The sequence below is a fragment of the Lepidochelys kempii genome, chromosome 5, assembly GCF_965140265.1.
Source record: "Lepidochelys kempii isolate rLepKem1 chromosome 5, rLepKem1.hap2, whole genome shotgun sequence".
Classification (NCBI taxonomy): Eukaryota; Metazoa; Chordata; order Testudines; family Cheloniidae; genus Lepidochelys; species Lepidochelys kempii.
The window spans coordinates 99,564,137-99,579,146 of NC_133260.1; the positions used below are offsets into that span (position 1 = coordinate 99,564,137).

Here is a 15,010-nt window from a genome sequence, read left to right on the forward strand (position 1 = left end):
TAAATTTCAACACCATAAATGTATTATAATAATTATTAACTAGTCTCTTCCAATTGCTAACTGATTAGTAGTTCAAAGGACTGCTAAGCAGCTTGGAAGGTAATAATTGATAGCTATTTTGGGGGTAATGTTCCTTCCTCGGCCAGTCTGATTTCATTATCAGTCAAAATATGGAGTATATACAGTCACATTTTGTGATGCAAAATAATCTGCATACCCATGGAATACAAGGGTTTATTGGTGATATTTTAAAAAGCAAGAGCAGAGTCTGAAGTCTGTGGCAGAGCAAGGGAATAGATTCTGGATCTTCTGAATGTCAGGATAATGCCCTAACACCTGAACCCTCCATCCTCTCCTGCTTCTGAAGCTAGTGTTTTCAGTTTCAGTTAAAAGCAGAGACATAGCTGCTGACTGGGTCAATTTCAAAGCAGTGCATGGGAGGAATGCAGACAAAATTCTTTAAAATAATGACATTCAAACAATATATCTCCAGTACCTACAGCTATGGGCATTTACTTCGCAGAGTCTTACTCCCTTAAAGCACCAGAACTTCAATTCTAGATCTCTTTGACTAACCCTTAATCCTGCTCATGGCTTCCATATTTAAAGCCTGCTCCAAAACCAGTCCAATTTTACAGTTCTTTAACAGGTGTGTGAAAGACATTATGGGCCAAGACTCTTCCAATGAAAGCCCAGTGTGGAGCTAACTTGCTTGACTTGTTTTTACAGATACATATAAAGATTTTTTCTTGCTCAAGATTGATCAGCAAATGTACCACAGACTCAAAGTGAGGTAAAAACAGGAGTATATTTATTCAGGTATAACCCTCAGAGAAATAAACTACTCAAGAATATGCTGCCAGAGGGTGGCATACAAGAAGATCACAGAGCGCTCAGGTTCTAAAAGATACAGATATCTCAAACAGTACACAAATGGGCCATCACTACAATAAAGTCTTAGCAGCTGAACCTAAATATCTCCATCCATGGAAGAGAGGCCTGTTGCTTCATTGTCCTCTGAACCTTTCCAAAGAATGCACCAACCTAACAGGACAATTTCTGTGCACACTTTCTCCTGTAAATAAGTTCTATAGAAGGCTTCTTCCAAACATGTCCTGGAAGCAATGCCTGACTTTTCTAGAATAAGTGGGACAGTGTGTGAGAATAGTAACCTTCTAGTTTCCATTGGGGTTAGTAATCTGCAATATGTCTGTTCTAAACCCATCAAAATGTCTGTTATTTAGAATTCAGACTAGCTTCCAAGAGTTAAAGCTTCAATATTTTATTCACTATGCCACTCAATTCCCATTTTACCATTAACCTATTTAAGTCACTTTTTGTTTGTAGAAAAATATGTGAAGGAAGCTTGATTTGGTATATAGTCAGGGCATCTAAAGAACGCTCCTTCTCTCTAAAGCATAAGAAATAATGGATGTTCCTTTAGCATTTTAAAAATTAAACAAGATCATATTTGTTTGACATTCTGTCCCTGAGTCAATGTGATGAAAGAGGTCAGGAATTACTGTGCAGTTTTAAATGAATATTAGTGTCTCTTCACCTTACTTCCCCGGCCCTCCACATACAATTTCTGAAATTCTCAGCTCTCTGTGGAAGCGCATTCCTTGTGTTTGTATTCATAAACTGTTGATTTAAAAACATGGCTTAAAGAATAGGAGATGGAGTCAGGATGTCCTAGATTCTATTCCTCTGCTCTGCCACTCCCTTGTTATGTGTTCACCTTTCCTGATCTATTTAAAAAAAAAAAAAGAAAGGAGACAACACTATGTACAACCTCACAAAGAAATTATGAGACCTAATTCATTAAGGTTGGTAAAATGCTCTGAGAGCCTCGTATGGAAGGTGCTATAGAACTGTAAAGGATTGCTGTAGGTGTTATTTTCACCACTGGTTTGTCCATATGTTCAGGTCAAAAGGGTGTGTGACAGACCCAGACCAGTGGGGTACAGGAGTCTGGTAGAAGGCAAATATACTGGCCACGGGATAAACAGTTTTCTGTTCCCTGAGTGAACAGAGCAGGGGCTGCCCTGGAGCAATCAGGAACCTGCTAGAACTAATTAAGACAGGCGAGCTAATCAAGACTCCTGGAGCCAATTAAGAACTTTCTAGGATCAGTTATAGCAGGCAGGCTAATCTGGGCACCTGGTTTAAAAAGGACCTCCCATCAGTTAGTAGGGAAGTGTGCAAGGAGCAGGGAGTGAGAAGGTGTGCTGCTGGAGGACTGAAGAGTTCAAGTGTGAAGATAAAGAAGGTGCTGGGGGAAGGCCATGGGGAAGTAGCCCAGGGAGTTGTAGCTGTCACACAGCTGATACAGGGAATATTGTAGACAGCTGCTATCCACAGGACGCTGGGCTGGAACCCGGTGTAGAGGGTGGGCTCAGGTTCCATCCATCCCCCAACTCCTGATCGGACACAGGAGGAGTTGACCTGGTCTGTGAGAAACACCAGAAGGGAAGGACTAAATAGGAAAGGGATCTGGCCTGTCCCTGACCCACTAGGTGGGACACAGAGACTGCAGGGATTGTTCTCTGTTTCCCCCATGCTGGCCAGTGACGAGGTTAGCTGAGCGGACGGCAGGTTTGAGCCACTAGCAAAAGTGGCCAACCTGAAGGCTGCCGTGAATCTCTGAGGCAAGCAAATCTGCTAATAAGTGCTGGACCCCCCAAGGCAGAGGAGGAACTTTGTCACAGGTGGTAGCACTGGAGGGGTTAAAATGAGAAATACAAAGTTTGGTGATCTAAATTTGGACACAAATGTGTTGGGTTGAAGCGCTTGATGGCAGAAGTATAAGTTCCAGACACAGAGATGTAGCTGTAGGAGTGTTTCACACACACCCAGTCATAGGGTTGTTGATGTATCTGTGACTGTGCTGATCCACAGAGAAAACCCTCTGATTACAGAGAGAACAAAGCAAACATTCATACTTCTGTATGTTTCAGAATTTTGACTAGATCTGTATGTGTTGTGCTTTGAAGAACCATTGCCCTACATACATGAATTAGGACTTTGTTGCTGTTGTTTGTGCTCCTGCTTTTCTCCACATCAGTCTGATGACACACACAAACTTTCAGATCAAGGAAGAAAATGCAAAGAGTTCTCATGCTGTCAGGTAGAGGAAGGAATTGTAAATTTAGAACTTTTACAACTAACGTTCCAACATACTCCCCTTGCTCCTCAGCCTCTTGTCCTCCCCTCCTCTTTTGACCTGCAACCCTGCATCATTTCACTCACCAAAAATGGCTGTTGACTTGATATGATTTTCTCTAAACACTTTACTCTCTTTCCATTGGTGAATTCTCCATTGCTGAATTCTTGTCTCCTGCAGCATCACCCACCTGCTCACCCACTCACAGCATGTTGATCTTAGCTGTACCTCTGTCCCAGACAGTTTTATGCCCCCATTACATAGGATTATTAATTGCCACAATTCTCAGACTTTGCATAGCTGATCACCTTAAATGGCTTGTTTAATTAAACTCTGATTCTGCTCTAACTGTCAGGGGAATAATCAGGCAGAATTAGCTGAATTATAAATGCTAAAATGTACTGGAGTGATTTGACTATTTTATAGCACCTCTTCTAGCATGAGAAACATCAGAGTTTCAGAATACATTAATAACCCTGCCTGCTCCGCTACAAACAGTGCTGACTTTTCTTTCAGATGTATGTAACGATATGACACTGACATACAGTTCGTGTGTTGACGAGAGGTGAGAGAAGGCACTGGCAATATATTCAAAGACAGAGGGAACAGGAACATCGTTTTAAATTAATGTTGGCTCACTATATGTTCTCTCCCCCTCACTAGCCATACTAAAATGATGGTGGAAAAATCTGAGCTCTGTCCAAAAAGATGAATAACCTGTCGTGCCTTAATATGTTGTAATATGATTACAGCCTATGGAAGGAGTACTACGGGCTTCTCTCCCTGTGCTTGTCGCTGCTACTGCAGCTTAGCCTGTATCCTCAACTGTCCCTAGGTCTGACAGCAGGCACCATAAATCCAAGACGTAAAGAATACATTTTCTCCTGTGCTTCCGGGCTCTCGAGAGAAACAGAGTACAATGTGTTTCATTTGCTCTGCTCATACGTTATCATTTCCTCTCTTTTCAAATTGACATCAGCTAGAAATCTGAGTTGATTTCAGTCCTTCCCTCTCCTCATTGGGTAGCTGCGATTTACCACATCAGCGAAAAAAGAGTTAAAATATATATTGTGAAAATTGGGCTGCACTGCCACGCCAGGGACACCCATTCATTCCCAAGCTCCTCGTGCTGGCAGGTGCTGCAGGCATAGCAGAAGTGTGCACTCAGGTCCTGGGGGGAAGCAGCCCTTTGCTTTGTTCTTGAGCCACTCCTAGGGTTGCCAGCAGCCTAAGTTGTCCCAGGATCATCCCTTTTTGGAGGTAGCTGTCCCAGGAAATCTGTAAGGGTGCTCAGTCAGCACTGCCAGCTGTCCAGTTTTATGGCGTCAGGATCATCCCAGATGTCCCATTTGTGTGTTTTGTATCTCAGAGGCGGCAACCCTAGCCACCCCTGTGACAGATGTTTGGAATAGTTACAACAGGTTCCAGAAGTCCTGTGATGAGAAGGAGGGTCACTGTGATGTGGTTAGGGAAGGGATTAAATGAGTCGTGGCCCAAAGAACCTTTGCTTCTTAACATTTTACTAAAAACAAATCTATTCACGTTCCATGCTCCTGAGATGCAGAAGTTGGTAGAGGGCTATGGCTGCTACACCTAACTACTGCCGCTTCTGCTCCCTCTAGAGGTGAAATACACTCCACCCACATAAACCACATAAACTCTCAGGTTCTGGAACAGCTGGGGAAGGGGGATTAGGCTGGAATAGTGGCTGCACTCCCTCTGTGCCAATTGTACATGGGTACTGGGGCTAGTGGACCCACATAAACATGGCTCTACAGTCCATGCCCTTGCCTATCCCCACTATGGGCTTCTGCTCCCTGCTATGCAGAGTCTGTCCAGACACCTTTATGCAGCTCTTACTGCGCCTTTTTGTGGCTGCTCAGTCAACAGACACCTGCACAGCTCCTTAGCATTGGCCTTCTACATCCAGAAAAATGTTACTCTGTACAAATGGAAGTCAGTGCGGGCAGAGGGGTCTGCTCCATCCATCACGTTGCAAGGTTGGGGCCTAGTGGCATGTGAAATCTTTGCAACAAAACTGGAACCCAGAGGGGTGGGTTTTGTTTTGGTTTTTTTGAGGTGTGGTGTTTTTTTTTGTGCATTTTGTCATGAACTCAGAAATAGATCCTTCTTTCACAAAATGAAATCACTAAGACAGAGATACTTACATCGAGGCTCACATGCCTTGGGTGGCTCTTTAATGTATCTCCTGCAGCTGTTCGCAGCACATGATATTCAAGCACTGGGTGATTTAATTTTTAATCTATATAAGTTATTAATCAATCGGGATGCATCTACTTTGTCATTAGTCAATTGTAGTTGGTAAAATAATAATACTTGGTCAGTCATTTTGGCTGGGGGAATAATATTTTATAAATATTTCCCCTGTCATACTGTTTAAATATGAAAATATAGCACTATAGTAAATGAAACAATGAATTCACACTACTGTGGCTCTTTTGGGTAATGCTGATTGCTAATTTAGCTCCTGAATAACTGAGGTCTGAGTACCACAGCACTAAGGTATAGCATTTCTTAGGAAGTGCTGTAGGAAGGATGTGCCTATATTGAGCAACAAAATGTTTGCATCAAAAACATGAGAAATTTTTCTGTATGTATCTGCAAGTTTTCCTTGAAAAAATACCCATTTTATTGACCTTTCACTTAAAGTAAAATTGTGTGAATGAAACATTCCTTTCCTACAACATACATTTGTTGTGTATATATGTAACAAAAATTATCAGTTTGGAGTGCTTTTTGTTATGTAATATGCCTGTGTTCTATAGTAAAAATCCAGAATATTCCAGCAACACTGTTGTAAACTGAAATGTTTTAGATACTTAACCCAAATTGTTAAAAGTCCCCATACTATGCAAGTCTGGTCTGTGTGCCTTGCACACAGGCACTGCAAAACAGCAAGTATGTGTTGTACGCACACACATAATCTGGGAACTGCTGTATATTTAACTCCTGATGTAGCACGCATTCTTTTGGGGATGTAAGTCATTTTTTGAATGTTTCCTATTTGCTAGGATGCCCTCAGCTGAAACAAAACAACCTACTGTATTTTGCAGAATTGCAATGCAGCATCACAGTGAAGGCTGCTAACCAATGGGGCACATCATATTAGATAATACCTACCATGATGAGGCAGAACCACACAGAGAAGGGGAAGAAAAAGGGAATCAGTCAAGGAAGAAAGGGGTTCTCACTAGGGAGAAAACAGTGCTGATTTAAAATGAGTGCTTTGGCTAAGAATTCTGGAGTCAGGGCAGTTTTTGTTCTTAACTGCTTTCTATCCTGCCCTTTCCTCTGTCCCCTTTTTACTTGGTTTCTGCCTGCCTTGCCTGAAAATGAGTTTACTATCCTGCTGGACTATAATTACAGCTGGCAAGTATCACAGTGTGCTGCGATCATTGTGCTTGTAGTGACAGTCTGGTTTGGCTCAGTGACTTCCCAGCACTCTTTCCTCAGAAGGATTAGAACACAGCTAGCTGTCTCTAGAGGTTAATCCTGGTCACATTAACGTGCATTCAGTAAAATCCACGTTAGGGGGGAAAGGGACCTTCGCAGGACTTTTCTTTTCCTAATATTTCTAGGGGTGAATCCTGGTCCATGTACATGGTAGGTTTTGTGGGAGCAAAGAGGGGAGAATCCTGTCTGGCACTGCATTTATTCTCTGGCTGCTATTGTGTCCTTCCCCATCAAGCTCATATAGGAATTTGGCTAGTGGATCCACACTGTATGACGTCCCATTGTTCGCCCCTTCCCTTGCCCCATGGCAGCATGAAAGGATCCCTGCAAAACTGGGTTCCGTGCTGCACATGGGACCTTCCTGCACCTTCCTCCTGCTTCCTCACCTAAAGAACATCACTGTTGATCCTACACAATGAGAGGTACTCTGCTTTCTCTCTTATAGAGATTGGATGTTTATTCCTTCACTAAAGAATACATGTTTTGCTCTTTATGTAGAGAAAAACAAGGATGCAGCAAGGGGACTATGCATAGAGCTAGACTCAGCAATCATCCAGGTGCACATTACTACTGTACTATTTTGCAGCACTATTTTGCAGCATGTTAGTGCCACCCATTGTAGGAAATGGGGAGGCTTTGCTCCTGTTTCCAGGTGTCAGATAGGATTTGGTCCAGAAACTCTTAACTGCATTATTGGGCAGCCCTCCTCTTAAGGTGTTTTTCTCAAATAGGCTATTTGCTTTTGTGAAGACAAGAAAAAATTATTTAAAAAGAGAAAACAAACCCTCATTCACTTAACAAAGGCTTGTGCTGTGATTGTAACTTGCACTTGTTCTCTAGCCTCAACCTAGTTCCCGGAAGAGTCATGGCATGTTAATAAACAGTATCAGCATTTCCAGAAGATGGAAACAGCCAGCAGCAACAACAAAAGACAGCAAAAATCATTTTTTCTTAAAAAGAACTCAGGTTAACAGAGACTCAAACAGCCACCTACAAATGAAAATAATGTGGCTCAATCTAGAGGGAAAATGGAGATTTTTTTTTCTCTTTCTACCAGAAAAATAACATGATTTTTCAGGGCCAAAAGAAACAATTGAGTAGATAAAACAGAAGTTCTCTCTAATACAGTTTCAGCCATGCTTGGAAGAATGGAAAACTGTTTAAAGATGAGGTTCAAGCCAGGTCAGCATAATGTGAAATCCTGAGTCTAGACTAGTAATTTGCTTTTTCCAGTTAGCAGATGAATGGCAATACCAGACTGTATAATACTATAAATCTTTCCCTTTTTTCCTCTTAACAAATTAAAAATAATGCAGTCTCAAGTACAGGCACATAGTACTTTCTTGAAATATAATTTAATATATATTTATTTCATTTAGCTCTGTAAGTAAATGCTTTAGAACAGTGGTTCCCAAACTAGGGGCGCTGCTTGTTCAGGGAAAGCCCCTGGAGGGCCGGGCCAGTTTGTTTACCTGCCACATCTGCAGGTTCGGCCGATCGCAGCTCACTGGCCGCGGTTCACTGCTCCAGGCCAATGGGGGCTGCGGGAAGGGCGGCCAGCACGTCCCTCGGCCTGCACCACTTCCCGCAGCCCCCATTGACCGAGAATGGCAAACCACAGCCACTGGAAGCTGCAATCGGCCGAACCTGTGGGCATGGCAGGCAAACTGGCCTGGCCCTCCAGGAGCTTTCCCTGAACAAGCAGCGCCCCTAGTTTGGGAACCACTGCTTTAGAATGTATGTTTCTTGTTTTTAGGGATGTTCGATTGCTCTCTCTTCATTCTGGTAGGACAGAATTCAAGGCTATTTGTTTTCTGTAGTAGGCTTTAAAAAAGAAAAGGCAAAGGGTAAAATCATCATAAGCCTAAGCGCCATTGAAAGGGAAAGATACGAAGACTCTTAAATCACTTTAAGCCCTTTTGATAATTTTACCCTAAAACTTTGCTAGCACCATTTCTGAGGAACTAGTAAACATTTTGGTAAGAGTTTTGGTCAGCACCAGGAAAGTTGTCAGATGGTAACTCTTAACAGGTTAATTGACAGGTCTCCATTAGACTGGTCATGCAAAACAAGCAAAAGCCACAACAGTATCATGGGGAAGTGTGTGCTCCTCAAATGACCTTTACATGCGGTTGCTCTTTAATAACATTTGACAGGTCTTTTAAAGACGATTCCTAGTCAATGGCCTGTTTCAGAAAGGTGCTCAACAAGAGTAACTCAGATTTATTTCAGTCTGTGTTATAGGGGCTTTGCACCTCTCAGGCTCAGTGAGAGTTTTGCCTGAGTAAGGATTTCAGGATTTGGCCCTACATGCTCATCCCTGTGAGTGTGGGAATTGATGTACATCTAAACAATCCATAGCCCTGCAAAGCATATGTAAAAATCCCTAATTTATGACTACTCTCTCTTCACAGCCACTCTAAACAAATATAAACCTGGAAACAACAGTGCAGTTCATCTTTGACAACCTCATCCTTTATCTCTGAGAAGGTGAAAACAGCCCTTAGTCATGGGTATTAGGGCAACTCCTGATTCCCACCCAGGCATGCCTCCCTTACCTCTCGCCTCCCTGTCTTTTCCAGGAATTATTTTGTGTGGCTTCGTTATCCTTTTTGTTGTATCTCTGAGAGAGGTGATAAAAAACAAAGGAGTGACAGGTGCAGATGTATTCCAAATAAAAGCTGACAGGAACATGCAGCCCTGTTCTTTAATTAACAGCCTAAGAATTACAGCAGCTCAACAGAAATCACACTACAGCAGGGTACAAAAGTCATCTGTGCTACTGACAGTTTTTCACATATTGCTGGTCTATTTTTCAATATAGATGTATAAAATATTGCTCCAAACCAAAAGCTTTTTTCTTCAAACCTATAATTATTACCTCAGGAAAAATTTAATCTGAAGCCACCTGGTTTGATGACGACAAACCGCTGACATTGGTTTAAAAAAAGTCGTCTTGGTTCTGTAATGACTCTACACATAGTAGCCCAGCTTTCTGACATTTAATTCCGTCAGAGTCACAACTATTCAAACGTTATCCTTTGGCCACTTTAAAACAAATGGTCAGCAAGGACAGACCTGAGTTTAAACACTTCTTAAGACACCCATCAAAGGACATAATTGTTGTCAATTTGGCAAAAGTAGTTGGGAATTCAGGACTGGAATAACAGAAGTGAGATGCATAGACAGAACTGCTTGAGGAAGCTTTCACAGTGTCTGCCCACAATACAGCCCTATTTTAACTCCTCTCTTTATATGAGAGCAATAGTCACTCTCAAGAATTAAGAGGCAAATTTATACCACTAGCTTTCATATTGTAGGCACTGAACCTAGAGCTACACAGATGCATAAGAGATTTCAGGATCAATTATCGCAGTTAGCAAGAGCCCACAGTTAAATTTGGACTGTTTATTAGGGACCCTTAACAGGGGGTGAGCTATCAGGAACTGTCATGGGAGTTGTCAGTGAGCTGTAACAGGGAGACAAGGTGACACTGAGGCTATGTCTACACTACACAGCTTTTAGCAACATGGCTGTGTCATTACAGCTGTGCCGCTAAAAGTCATGCAGTGTAGCCGCTGTTTATTTGCTCTCCTGCCGACAAAAAACTTCCACCCCCTACAAACGCATTTGCAGCGCTTTCCTGCTGACAACGCAGCAAAACTTTTTGTCTTTTGCGGGGAAGGGGTTTTAACACCTCTGACAGACAAAAGTTTTGTTGTTCAGTGTAGATAGGGAAGAGAGGGAGAGGTTGAGAGATTTAGTTTGGATCAGTGTCGCAACACAATATGGACCCTTCAAGGGAACTGAGTGATGACAAATGAACAGCTTTTTGGAGGAGGTACCCAATGTCAGTTGCTACAGGGGATTGGAAAAAGTTGACATAAAACTGATGCTATGACATCTAATGTGTTAGTAGATAAATGGCACACAAGATGAAGTGCTTGTTGCTGCTCTTACCACAACTGGCGGAGGGGGGAGCGTTTTACTTTTCCTAGCAAGGAGAGAGCAAGAGAGTTTACATTTGTAAATGTTTAACCCAAGTCTTAACTAGGACTTAATTGGCCTAAAAGAAGGGTCCAGCTCTATCACTATTCAGTGATGGAATTGCATTAGTTCATTACAAGATATTAATGCCTCGTCACCAGCAGCCACTCAGTCTCATATCCACTTGAGAAGTTTCCATATTTTATGGCTGGGATAGTGAAAGCACATGACCAAGCCTACCTCAGAACTCATTCTAAATCTTATTTGTGCTTTATAATGTGTAATCTGGAGTATATGTAACTAATTTGCTGCAGTCTGAAATCATGGTGCTGAGTAGGATTGTGGTTTGAATGGTAAACATCAAGGGTCATTCTCCATCAATTCTGTCCTCTGCTGATAAGCCTACTGGACCAAATTCATCCCTGATTAACTCCAGTTCAGTAATAAATTTGACAAATTAAATCTAATTTGAATTTAACAGAAGGATATAATTTCCTCCTTAATTTTGGCCCTGTAGTTCTTGCTCAAAAGATTCTGGCTAGGTTCTGCTGTATGGTCATTAATGCCATTTACTGTGGTGAATTATATGGCACAGAAATCCTATTCGTGTTAATGCCATCTAATATACTTACTGCTGTATGACTATGGTTAGATAATCACTTTGCAGCCATAGTGGTCTTTTGAGATCAAATGTTGCTGCACTGATTTAATTTCTATGTGAGCAAAAACTGAACAAGTTTCTGACAGTGGCATTGTCTTCTAAAATTACAGATTACAGTATTTCGAATGGGATCAGAAGGACACCAGGACATTGATTTAGCTATCCTGACAGCATTACTAAAAGGTAATAGAGTTTCACTGCACAGTGAGTCCATGAAAAATCCAAATGGTTTAACTCTGTCTCTGATGTACTGCAACCCTGCATTTATTGACAGCGTATAAAGTATCTAAATGGTAAATTACAGGAGGAAACAATAAGTACTTGATGCTTCAACTATTTCTCAGACTGCACAATCCAATGCATGCATTAACATTTAAAAACATCCCATTTCTTCTCCTTGATTCCTTAATTTTAACCAACAGTACTGTGTCAGAAGAAACATCAGTGTGCAAGGAAACAGAGACCTAAAGAAACTTAGGGTATGTCTACACTTCGAAATTAGGTTGAATTTATAGAAGTCGGTTTCGTAGAAAGCGTTTTTATACAGTCGATTGTGTGTGTCCCCACACAAATGCTCTAAGTGCATGTAGTCGGCGGAGTGTGTCCACAGTACCGAGGCAACCATTGACTTCCGGAGCGTTGCACTGTGGGTAGCTATCCCGCAGTCTCTGATGCCCATTTGAATTCTGGGTAGAAATCCCAGTGCCTGATGGGGCTAAAACATTGTCGCGGGTGGTTCTGGGTACATATCGTCAGGCCCCCCTTCCCTCCCTCCTTCCGTGAAAGCAAGGGCAGACAATCATTTTGCGCCCTTTTTCTTGAGTTACCTGTGCAGACGCCATACCACGGCAAGCATGGAGCCTGCTCAGCTAACCGTCACCGTATGTCTCCTGGGTGCTGGCAGATGCGGCACTGTATTGCTACACAGCAGCAGTTTATTGCCTTTTGGCAGCAGACAGTGCAGTATGACTGATAGCCGTTGTCAACATAGTCCAAGGTGCTCTTTTAACCGACCTCGATGAGGTCAGGGGCACCTGGGCAAACATGGGAGTGACTCAGCCAGGTCATTTCCCCTTTAAGTTTCATCTCATGGCGATTGAGTCCTACTGCCAGTGCACTGTCTTTTAATCAGCAGCCAGCAGAAGACGGTGGCCAGCAGTCATACTGCACCATCTTCTGCCGAGCACCCAGGAGATGATGATGGCTAGCGGTCATACTGCACAGTCTGCTGCCAGCAAGATGTATAAAGATAGATGAAGTGGCTCAAAACAAGAAATAGACCAGATTTGTTTTGTATTCATTTTCTCCTCCCTCCCTCCGTGAAATCAATGGCCTGCTAAACCCAGTTTTGAGTTCTATCCTTGAGGGAGCCATTCTGTTTCTCGCAAAGCTACCCCCTTTGTTGATTTTAATTCCCTGTAAGCCAACCCGTAAGCCATGTCATCAGTTGCTCCTCCCTCCATCAGGGCAACTGCAGACAATCGTTCCGTGCCTTTTTTCTGTGCAGACGCCATGCCACGGCAAGCATGGAGCCCGCTCAGATCACTTTGGCAATTAGGAGCACATTAAACGCCACACGCATTATCCAGCAGTATATGCAGCACCAGAACCTGGCAAAGCGAAACCGGGCAAGTAGGCAACGTCAGCACAATGATGAGAGTGATGAGGACATGGACACAGACTTCTCATAAAGCATGGGCCCTGGCAATGCGGGCATCATGGTGCTAATGGGGCAGGTTCATGTGGTGGAATGCTGATTCTGGGCTTGGGAAGCAAGCACAGACTGGTGGGACCGCATAGTGTTGCAGGTCTGGGACGATTCCCAGTGGCTGCAAAACTTTCGCATGCGTAAGGGCACTTTCATGGAACCTTGTGACTTGCTTTCCCCTGCCCTAAGGCACATGAATACCAAGATGAGAGCAGCCCTCGCAGTTGAGAAGCGAGTGGCAATAGCCCTGTGGAAGCTTGCAATGCCAGACAGCTACCGGTCAGTCGGGAGTCAATTTGGAGTGGGCAAATCTACTGTGGGGGCTGCTGTGATGCAAGTAGCCAACGCAATCAAAGATCTGCTGATATCAAGGGTAGTGACCCTGGGAAATGTGCAGGTCATAGTGGATGGCTTTGCTGCAATGGAATTCCCTAACTGTGGTGGGGCCATAGACAGAACCCATATCCCTATCTCAGCACCGGAGCACCAAGCTGGCGAGTACATAAATGCAAGGGGTACTTTTCAATAGTGCTGCAAGCACTGGTGGATCACAAGGGACATTTCACCAACATCAACGTGGGATGGCCGGGAAAGGTACATGACGCTCGCATCTTCAGGAACTCTGGTCTGTTTCAAAAGCTGCAGGAAGGGACTTTATTCCCAGACCAGAAAATAACCGCTGGGGATGTTGAAATGCCTATATGTATCCTTGGGGACCCAGCCTACCCCTTAATGCCATGGCTCATGAAGCCGTACACAGGCAGCCTGGACAGTAGTCAGGAGCTGTTCAACGACAGGCTGAGCAAGTGCAGAATGGTGGTAGAATGTGCATTTGGACGTTTAAAGGCGCGCTGGTGCAGTTTACTGACTCACTTAGACCTCAGCGAAACCAATATTCCCACTGTTATTACTGCTTGCTGTGTGCTCCACAATATCTGTGAGAGTAAGGGGGAGACGTTTATGGCGGGGTGGGAGGTTGAGGCAAATCGCCTGGCTGCTGGTTACGCGCAGTCAGACACCAGGGCAGTTAGAAGAGCACAGGAGGGCACGGTGCGCATCAGAGAAGCTTTGAAAACCAGTTTCATGACTGGCCAGGCTACAGTGTGAAAGTTCTGTTTGTTTCTCCTTGATGAAACCCCCCGCCCCTGGGTTCACTCTACTTCCCTGTAAGCTAACCACCCTCTCCTCCTCCCTTCGATCACCGCTTGCAGAGGCAATAAAGTCATTGTTGCTTCACATTCATGCATTCTTTATTAATTCATCACACAAATAGGGGGATAACTGCCAAGGTAGCGCAGGAGGGGTGGGGGAGAAGGGAAGGACAAGGCCACACAGCACTTTAAAACTTTAAAACTTATTGAATGCCAGCCTTCTATTGCTTGGGCAATCCTCTGGGGTGGAGTGGCTGGGTGGCCGGATGCCCCCCCACCGCGTTCTTGGGTGTCTGGGTGAGGAGGCTATGGAACTTGGGGAGGAGGGCGGTTGGTTACACAGGGGCTGTAGCGGCGGTCTGTGCTCCTGCTGCCTTTCCTGCAGCTCAACCATACGCTGGAGCATATTAGTTTGATCCTCCAGCAGCCTCAGCATTGAATCCTGCCTCCTCTCATCACGCTGCCACCACCTTTCAGCTTCAGCCCTGTCTTCAGCCCGCCACTTACTCTCTTCAGCCCACCACCTCTCCTTCTGGTCACTTTGTGCTTTCCTGCACTCTGACATTGTCCGCCTCCACGCATTCGTCTGTGCTCTGTCAGTGTGGGAGGACAGCATGAGCTCAGAGAACATTTCATTGCGAGTGCGGTTTTTTTGCCTTCTAATCTTCGCTAGCCTCTGGGAAGGAGAAGATCCTGTGATCCTTGAAACACATGCAGCTGGTAGAGGAAAAAAAAGGGACAGTGGTATTTAAAAAGACACATTTTATAGAACAATGGGTACACTCTTTCAGGGTAAACCTTGCTGTTAACATTACATACATAGCACATGTGCTTTCATTACAAAGTCGCATTTTGCCTCCCCCAGC

General features: G+C 43.8%; 1 protein-coding gene across 5 annotated transcripts in view; it reads left to right on the forward strand.

The window, feature by feature from the left end:
• The window catches only part of TRPM3 (transient receptor potential cation channel subfamily M member 3), a 636,037-nt gene that overhangs the window by 519,242 nt on the left and 101,785 nt on the right, over nt 1-15,010 (forward strand). For all 5 annotated transcript variants that reach the window (XM_073345156.1, XM_073345160.1, XM_073345157.1 and 2 more), the window contains exon 9: nt 11,396-11,468. In XM_073345156.1, the coding sequence (XP_073201257.1) occupies nt 11,396-11,468 (73 nt within the window). The remainder of the gene's footprint in view (nt 1-11,395; nt 11,469-15,010) is intronic.